This window comes from Colobus angolensis, unplaced genomic scaffold (assembly GCF_000951035.1).
Source record: "Colobus angolensis palliatus isolate OR3802 unplaced genomic scaffold, Cang.pa_1.0 Scaffold63, whole genome shotgun sequence".
NCBI lineage: Eukaryota > Metazoa > Chordata > Mammalia > Primates > Cercopithecidae > Colobus > Colobus angolensis.
In genome coordinates this window covers 6,969,060-6,979,044 of record NW_012119932.1, presented here as the reverse complement: position 1 = coordinate 6,979,044, position 9,985 = coordinate 6,969,060, and the positions used below count along the sequence as shown (strand labels likewise).

Sequence of the window (9,985 nt, the reverse complement as noted above, 5' to 3'; positions counted from 1 at the left end):
GGGAGAGGAGGGGAGGGGAGGGAAGAGGAGGGTAGGGAGGAAGGGAGGGAGGTAGGAAGGGTTTCTAAATAACAGAATTGGTAAGCCATGAAAACGGAAACTGGCAGTGATTTTTTAACTCTTTCTAAGTCTTAACCGAGTGCTCACAATGGGATCAGAGACTGCACTTGCTAGATCCAGCTCCTTGGCAGCCCAGGCTGTTAGGGAATGTGGTCCTAAGGTCAGCTGGGAAAAGCCACGACCAGGATTTATAGCAGAAAGCTAAAAATTGTGTAGCAAATAGCTTGGCATAGCACTGTACAGTCTACAATGTATCTTCATGTGCATCATAATATTTAATTCTCACACACATTCTGAGAGTGATACTTATTGCCATTTGTAAATAGGAAACTGAATCTGCAGGCTATCCCAAAGCCACATAGCTAGAAAGCAGCAGCGTCTAGCTTGAACTCCAGGTGCCCTGAGTCCTGCATTCCTTTCTCTTTCCAGCATCACGGCTGCCTCTCTATATCTTGAGATGTTTGCAGGGTGAGGCTTAATGTGATAAACGGACATTTTCAGACCTATACAGCCAGAAATTTATTATGTTATGAGAGTGTTGCTCTCATAACAGATAAAAATTGTGAAGTTAATTAGCTTTACAAATGGTTTTTATGCATTCTTTTATCTTATTTATTTAAGTTCTGGGATACATGTGCAGAACACGCAGGATTATTACATAGGTGTACATGTGCTGTGGTGGTTTGCTGCACCTATCAACCCGTCATCTAGGTTTCAAGCCCAGCAGGCATTAGGTATTTGTCCTAATGCTCTCCCTCCCCTTGTGCCCCACCCACCGACAGGCCCCGGTGTGTGACGTTCCCCTCCTTGTGTCAATGTGTTCTCATTATTCAACACCCACTTATGAGAGAACGTGCAATGTTTGGTTTTCTGTTCCTGTGTTAGTTTGCTGAGGATGATGGTTTCCGGCTTCATCCACGTTCCTGCAAAGGACATGAACTCATTCTTTTTTATGCCTGCATATTTTAACTTTAGAAAGATGACAAGAAGCAAAACCATGTAGTCAACAGAGCCAAAGTTGAAAATCTCCATCAGATTGTACCCTTTGGTGATTTACAGCTCAATCTCTCTGTGACTTCGTCTTCTCCTCTATGAAATGGGGAAATAATTCGGACTTTGTAACATTATCATATTATTAAAAATCTAGAAAGCATTTAGAACCTTGTTTAGCACATAATGAGTGCTCAATAAATATTTCTTATTGGGTGGGCTTTATATAATTTCTAAAGCATATAATGTAAATGAAGAATGACACCATCACCTTTCAACATGATAGACATGAGTTTCATAGTTATGTTGCTATAAAAAAAGCCTGCTAATGGCTGGGCATGGTGGCTCATGCCTGTAATTCCAGCACTTTGGGAGGCTGAGGCAGATGGATCACTTGAGGCCAGGATTTTGAGGCCAGCCTGGTCAACATGGCAGAAACCCCGTCTCTACTAAAAATACAAAAATTAGGCATGATGGCACATGCCTATAGTCTCAGCTACTCAGATGGCTGAGGCAGAAGAATCCCTTGAATCTGGGAGATGGAGGTTGCAGTGAGCCAAGATTGTGCCATCACAATCCAGCCTGGACGACAGAGCAAGATTCTGACTTAAAAACAGACAAACAAATAAATAAATAAACATAGCCTGCTAAAAAGAAAAACAAGGCTACATACTATAAATACATAAATTATAAATTGAATCTGGAATATATTCCAAACATACTGCTTCTGAAGGAATTTTTCTCTACATCCTTCAAAACTACACAATTAGAGACTGAGCATGGTATGGAATCACTATACTATGATATAGAATTAGTAAATCTGCAGGTTAGTCTAGGATCCTATTAACAACTCATATTTGGACATATCTCTCCAGAAAAAAAATCAGTTATAGGATTTCTATATACTTGGATAACCAATATTTTCAAAGCACAGATACAGTATACATATATAAACACTTCCTTCTTTAGAATACATATAATTTAATATGTCATATGGTCCATAAATGCCCAGGTGAGACTGCACATTTTTCACTTTCTAGGTCTGGAAAAATAAAAATTCATGAAGCAATTCTTTGATGCTCTCTTTAAGAGCTTTTCTTTATCTTTATTTTGTTTTCTATTTTGCGTCTTAGTTATTTTTACATTTATTTTTCATTTTCTCTCTAAGTTCATGCTTCTACAAATTCTCAGCCATGGCTTGTCCATCTTTATATCCTCAACATATCTGGTCGAGTACCTTGTACATAGTAGACATTCAGTAAATATTTTATGAGCACAGGATTATAGATTTAATGAGAAGAGCTGTAGGGAGCAAAATGGAGAAGTAGAAGAATTAAAGTTTGTGTGTAGATGTGTGTGTGTGCTAGTAATCAAAGACCCGATTCAAACTGGCTCAAATGATACAGGAATTTATTGACTTATACAACTAAAATGTCTACATGCAGAGCAGACTTGGAACATGAACTGATGGAAAAGTTCACACATGCCATCAAAGTTATTCTGCTATTTCTTCATGATTTTGAAGGCCCTGTCTTCCTATTAGTTGATTTTATCCCTTGGCTGTTTATTGTAGCACAATGGTAGCAGATGAGTACCTGAGATTAAGAGGGCTGCATGCTTCCTCTTTTACATCAGAGTTGGGAAGAAGAGGTATCTTACCACAATTATCCATCGAAATGTACCCTTTTGTGACAGAATTCTTACTGGATAAACTTACATCTATGTCTATCTATGAACCAATCCCGTGGATTGGCAATGCCGTGCGGTGATAGGTGTGGTTCTGAACCCACATTAGAGCAAGAAAAATGTCATGACCCTAGGAACTGGGTTGAGGGTTCAGTTCCGTTAGCAGTGGAGAGTATCTGAGTCATGCAACACTTAAGTATGTTACTGTAGGCAGTAAATTCTTATGGGTCTGCAGCAACCTCCATTCTTGCCTTCTCAGAAGAAAGAGTTCCACCGAGGGGCATAAGACAGAGGAGAGACGCAGGCAAGTTTTAGAGCAGGAGTGAAAATTTATTTAAAAACTTTAGAACAGGAATGAAAGGGAGTAAAGTATACTTGGAAGAGGGCCGAGCGGAAAACTTGAGAGATCAAGAGCACAATTTGACGTTTGACATGGAGTTTTACATGTTGGCATACTTCCAGGGTCTTGCATCCCTTCTCCCCTGATTCTTCCCTTGGGGTGGGCTGTCTGCATGTGTGGGGGCCTACCGATGCTTGGGAGGGGCCGTGCGTGGTCTGTTTGCTGGAGTTGTGTGCATGCTCTCTTGAGGCGTTCTTCCCTTACCAGTCCAGCATCCCTAGAGGAAGGTCATATACCAGTTAAACTCTGCCGTTTTGCCTCTTAGTGTGCATGTGTGAGCCCATTTGCTTAACTCCAGAGATCTTATTAGGAAGCTACTGATCTCCAGTTTCAGGTGTTTCTATCTACTGGGAAACTGCCTTTGCTTCTACTGTGGCCAATTATTATTTTAGAGAGGCAGCTTAATAACTGCCTAACCATCACCTGATGGTCACCTGGCATTTCTGGTGGAGGGGTGCCTTCCTCTGCCCTGTTAATATCTGACTAGTGACCTACTGTAACAATCCCAACCAAATCATGGAAGTGTTAAACAATTTGTGGCAGGAAGGGAGTGAGGATGGAAGGCTAAATGAATTTGAAGGAGGCGACCACAGCATGTGCAACATACATTGGGTAATAGTTTAAACTTCCAGAGTTCAAAAAATAAGGCTGAAATGCTGCAGTGTAACACACATATTAGACACGCGAAAGAAGTGGTAAAACGTAGAGCCCCATAAAAGCTCAAAATATATCAGGTCCTCTTGGGATACTTTTTACTTTTAAGTGCTCTTTGAAAAAGAAAATAGCAAGTGTTTGGTTTTTTTTTTTTTTTTCCTCCTGTTAAGATTAACTGTTAATTTTATGAGTAAAACTGATTCTAATAATTCCCTATAAAAATATGACTGCCAAAGTAATTACATCACATCTAACATTTTTTTTCTTCTTGACATTAAAACAAACAAGCATTCTAATTTAGATTGATGTGTCTTAGTACAAGTATTATTTAATGTTTATGGTCTTTATGGATCTTTTTGGATTACACAAAGGGAAGAATCATATTTGCATTCAGCCTTGTGTAGTCCTAAAATAGCAAAGAGATTACCTGCAAAGGGCTATTCTAGTCCTTAAATTGTCAAGCTCCTAAAGTGAATCTCATTGTGCTATTCCTTTAGGATCCTTCTTTCTGGCCTCAGGCAATGGTTCAGCATTTCCCATACCCACCCACCAAGCCACTCAGCCACTCAGCTCCCCACAGCTATGCCTAAAATATTCCTACTTGTACTGGTTTTCTCTGGTTGGCATCAGCCTAGCCTAAACTCACTGAATTACCTCCACCTAGCTAATCCACTCTCCCTGTCCTATTTCTTTCTACAGGAGCCTTCATCCTTTACCCCAACCAACTATAAAAATACCCAAAACACCACTTAAAAAGAAATACTTGCTTTATCCCTTCAGGATTAGACATTTTCTCATTTTTCATTTGTTATACAAATCTTACTGATTTACTATTGAGAAATATTAGGTTGGTGCAAAAGTAATTGCACTTCTGACCATTCCTTTTAGAAACAACGACTGCAATTAATTTCACACCAATCTAATAAATAGATGAGGGAGATAGCTAAGCTTCCCTACCCAGATTCCATGTGAAAAATAATGGAGAAAATCACTGTAGTATTTTCTTTGTAAAACACCTTAATTATTATTATTACTTATTTTTATTTTTATTTTTGGAGATGGAATCTCACTCTGTCACCCACGCTGGAGTGCAGTGGTGCGATCTCGGGTCACTGCAACCTCCGCCTCCCAGGTTCAAACAATTCTCCTGCCTCAGCCTCCCAAGTCGCTGGGATTACAGGTGCCCACTGCCATACCTGGATGATTTTTGTATTTTTAATAGAGGCGGGGTTTCGCCATGTTGGCCAGGCTGGTCTTGGAACTCCTGACCTCAGATGATCTGCTCGCCTTGGCCTCCCAAAGTGCTGGGATTACAGGCTTGAACCACTGTGCCCGGCCTATTAATACCATTATTTTTTGAGACAGGGTTTGCTCTGTTGCCCATGCTGGAATGCAGTGCATAGCTCCCTGCAGCCTCCAACTCTTGGGCTTACGCAATTCTCTCACTTTAACCTCCTTAGTAATTAGGACTACAGGGGCACTACCTTGCACGGCTAATTTTTAAAATTTTTGTAGAGAAGAGGTCTCTCCCTGTTGCCCAGACTAATCTCAAACTCCTGGCCTCAAGTAATCCTCCCACCTTGGCCTCCAAAAGTGCTGGAATTACAGGCCTCAGGGGGATGGCAGGACAGAAACTTCTTTCACTGCTGTTGTTCAAAGAATGGGTGGAACTTCAACACACCATTCTCGAATGCGATTAATGCTGTTCTCCGCGTGCCGTTAGAAGGGTTGGAAACTCACCCCTTTCAGGGAGATTTTAAAGAAATCCAGGGATCAGACTGCCACAATTACTTTGAACACCGGATATTCCATGGAGGAGGTTTAGTTTAACAAAGATGAAAATGCATGTTTAATATTCTCACTTGCTGCTTTCTGCAATGCAGCAAATGTCTCTCCCTTCTCCTCCTCCTCCACCTTTATATACTGGGGTGAAGAGGAAAGAAGAAGAGGAAAGAAAAGCAACAACAATAAAAAGTTTGAACTAAAAATACATATGTATACATGTACAATATGACAATTTCTAAAAATAAATGTCTGTGACAGTTATTTGCACAGATATCTGATCTTAAGGAAGTTCATGGTACATCGTTGAGAGAAAAAGCTAGGTGCAGAGAGAAGTATATGCGCCTATTGTAGGAAACATACATACAAAACCAATATATAGATACCTCTGTGTGTTTGTGTATCTGTACGTGCGTGTGTTCTATGAGAAGGTAAAAGTAGTAGAAGGAGACATACCTTAGTTACCTTGGGAGGATGGAATTGCATATGGGAATGATGGTTTGTGTTTTAACATACATTTGTGGGTAATTTCCTTGTCACTTCAAGTATATATTATTTTTAATGTAATAAACATCAAGTGACAATTTTACAAGGAAACTTTTCTTCATTATAGAAAATTTTTCTTCACTATAGAAAAATGCACTCCCTTTTGGATTTCAGGCAAATGATGGATAAAGTAAAGTAACATTGGACACTGGTGAAAAATGAGTCAATTTTTAAAAGCAAAGAACCATGTGGAAACCATGTTTCTACCTTATAAACTCAACAAGATGACTATTGAAAAAATTTATCTTACACAACGATATGAAAATAATACAATTTAATTTTGGTTTTGCTTTGGCTTAATGTTTTTGGTTTCTTATCAAAGTTATCCGTGTTCCTGGTATCTCATTATTTATTGACATTCATCATTTTATCCCATGACAGTTCTGTGATTTTACAAGGAAACTTGTTAGGCAGGAGGGGATAATTTGGGAATTTTAGTGTGGAGATTGCTAATTTTGCTTCAAGTAGCCACATATCCATTTATATTCAGGCTTACTGACTAAAATTTTTGGAATCATAGATCTTACCATGTAAGTTTAAAATCTGAGTAATCTCTACTCCCATTTAAAAATTTACTGAAATCTATTAAAATTTATAGAAGGTAAATTCTCTCAAAAACATGTATAGAAATCATTTTGTTTCAAGATGGCAGGCTGATACACAAAAAAAACGGAAGTGGAAGTTTTTGGGGGTAGTGTATTCATTTTTCTCTAAAATCATTTTTTGTAACAGTTTGTTATGTAAATAACACATAACAAATAAAGATATAAATGAGTCATACTTATTAAATTGAAGTTTTCCTAGGCCAAAAATGACTAAAATTCAACATATTTTGAACATACTTTGACCCTTACAGTAGTTTATTTCCTATTATTTTCTCATGTTAGCTGATAGGATGATATTAGTTTGATTTGTTCTATAACATAACTGCTCTGTGGTAAATATCAATCAATTAGTAGTATATATTTCCATAGCTATTGGAAGGAAGACACCTTCGAAGATTCCAATACCTTTGTTTTATTTAGAAACATACATAATAAAACTTCTAACATTAGAATGGGCAGGTCTTTACAAAGTTCAGAATTGGAGAATATCCTGGGCCTCTAAATGGGTGATAAGATTTATTTCTCACTAAATCTTTGTTATTTTTATTTTTATCAATATAAGAATGAATTTTCTGTCTTTATTTTTTGTTTTATCCCTCGTTCTATGCATATTTTCTGTAAAATTAACATAAGAATTATTTCAGTCTAGTTGAACTCCCCATAGAACTATCAAAAGGCCACTCAGTACTCTATTTGTTCATCACCAGGTTTTATATATAAATATAAATATACATTTAGATAAATAGGCAATATAGATCACAGATAGGTGGATAGAAGATAGAACGAAAGAATGATAGGTAGGTAGGTAGGTAGGTAGGTAGGTAGGTAGGTAGGTAGAGAGAGGGTAAGAGAGAGAGAGAGACAGCATCCATATTCTTTCTCCATATGTCTTGGGTTTCCCCATTATTTTTTAACTGATGCTCCAAGACAGTTTCCACTAAAATTTATCAATAGGCACATTCAAATGTGTACTGTTTGTCTAAGATGATTACCGTAGCCCTGATGCCAGGAAAGTGGCACTTTCAACATTTAAAGGAATTGAATTAACTCAGAATGAAAATGTGTCCCCATCTCTCGATCATACCAGTGTGTGCACGTGTGAAAGACTGACAGGCCGGATTCACAAGGTCAAGTGAGGACTGACAAGGAATGCATCTTAAGGACTGTGAGGGGAAAAACCAAATACCCCAGTCTCCCACAGTTATAATTTATTTTAATCTGAATTGCAAAAACATTAAAACAATGACATTGTCTTCCATTTCTACTTTTAAAATAATATTTGCTGAAGAAAGAAAGGCATTCTGATAGGCCTCCATGAACATCTAAGCTTTTTATATTTAAAGAAGCTGATTGCTTTTGTGAAGGAATTACTTTTGAGCATACAAATTTTCAAATTTAAAAGAGAGATTAAGTGAAAATTTGATACATTGTGCTGAAGAAGCATTGCTTCTAACACTCAGTTTTCATACATATGTATTCAAAAGCTAAGTCTTCATCCTATTTTGTAGCACGTACTGTGAAGTTGGCAGGAAATTTGACCAAACCCATCATAATTTGTTTCCTGTTGCTGCTGGTAAACAAGTGTGTGTACATAAACTTTCAGATACTACCAGAAAAATTTCAATACCTTTACTGCTTAGCAATAAACCTTATCTCCCTTAGAGGCAGAAGGTACTCTTTCATTCTTAACTTTCTCAAGACCGTCCTCATCAGTGTTAAAAGTTTCATCATGTACATCCCTAAATAAAACAAAGGTGATGGAACCGTAGTAAGTATCTGAGATTTTATTAGTGCATCAAATGAGATTATTAACCTGTTTCCACGTCTAAACACTTGAAGGATTATCCCTTTGTAATGAGAAATAAATGTGTTCTCTGGTTAGTATTTATGGTAATGTAAAATTTGAATCTGCTCCATCAGTGTTCTGAAATAGCTTAAATCTCTTCACTATAGAAAAATGCATCCCCTTTTGGATTTGAGGCAAATGATGGATAAAGTAAAGTAATATTGGACACTGGAGAAGAATGAGTCAATTTTAAAAAACAAAGAACCATGGGGAAACCATGTTTCTACCTTATAAAGTCAAGAAGATGAATATTGAAGAAAATTATCTTACACAACAATATGAAAATAATACAATTTAATTTTGGTTTTGCTTTGGCTTAATGTTTGTCGTTTTTTATCAAAGCTATCCGTGTTCCTACTATCTCGCTATTTATTACCATTCATCATTTTATCCCATGCCAGTTCTGTTCAAGTATGTTTTCACTTTTCTTTTTTCCAACTATTTCATTTTATCTCATTTCCAGATGTGAACAAGGATGGAACGGAAATCGATGCCATATCAAGTTTAATCCTCCTACTACAGACTTCACGTACGCTCAGAATAGTAGGTGACATTATGACTAAACAAATGGCTTGGTTTGGGTGGTCTCTAATATATTTCACTGCATATTTATCTTTTGCATTGGTTTAAAATTCCAGATATATGGACTCTCCTGGGTATTGGATTAGCATTCCTGATGACTCATATCACAGTTGCGGTCTTGTGTTTTCTTGCAAACAGAAAAGCACCGATAAGGTAAGTGATGCCTTTAGTTGCTAAATGAAATATACCATAGCAGAAAAATTTTCTGCAACATTTCCTTTGCTATTTTTTTCTGTCACTCCATATTACATGCAGGAAACTTTAGTGTTTTCATGCTTTATGGATTTATTTTTCTGGGCAGAAAGGAGGAGCTACCTAACAAGAATTGCTCTTCTTTTTTTAGTATAAAGCCTGAAATTTACTTTTCAGATTATGTTAGGAGCCTTTCTGAGGGCATCTATATATATATGACAATGTCATATATATATATATGACATTATCATATATGTGTGTGTATGTGTGTGTTTGTGTGTGTGTGTGTGTGTGTGTATACATTATCCACAGACTAAAAAGACTTGAGGGGCTAGACTTGCCACTTCTGGTGGTGCCTGGGGAAGATAGCAGAACAGCAAAGGAAATTCTTTCTTTGCTTACACAGTGTATGAGCCTGTTCTCACACTGCTAATAAAGACATACCGAGACTTCTGCATAATTTATAAAGGAAAGAAGTTTAATGGACTCACGGTTTCATATGACTGGGGAGGCCTCACAATCATGGTGGAAGGCAAAAGAGAAGCAAAGGCATGTTTTTCTTTCTTTTTTTTTTTTTTTTGAGATGGAGTCTCACTCTGTTGCCCAGGCTGGAGTGCAGTGGCACAATCTCGGCTCACTGCA

The 9,985-nt window shown here is 37.5% G+C and overlaps 1 protein-coding gene across 1 annotated transcript in view; it reads left to right on the top strand.

Moving 5' to 3' along the window:
* MALRD1 (MAM and LDL receptor class A domain containing 1) overlaps positions 1 to 9,985 on the top strand; it is a 725,579-nt gene that overhangs the window by 674,112 nt on the left and 41,482 nt on the right. Inside the window, exons 36-37 of the mRNA XM_011963908.1 lie at positions 9,033 to 9,112; positions 9,208 to 9,304. Of these exons, the coding sequence (XP_011819298.1) occupies positions 9,033 to 9,112; positions 9,208 to 9,304 (177 nt within the window). The remainder of the gene's footprint in view (positions 1 to 9,032; positions 9,113 to 9,207; positions 9,305 to 9,985) is intronic.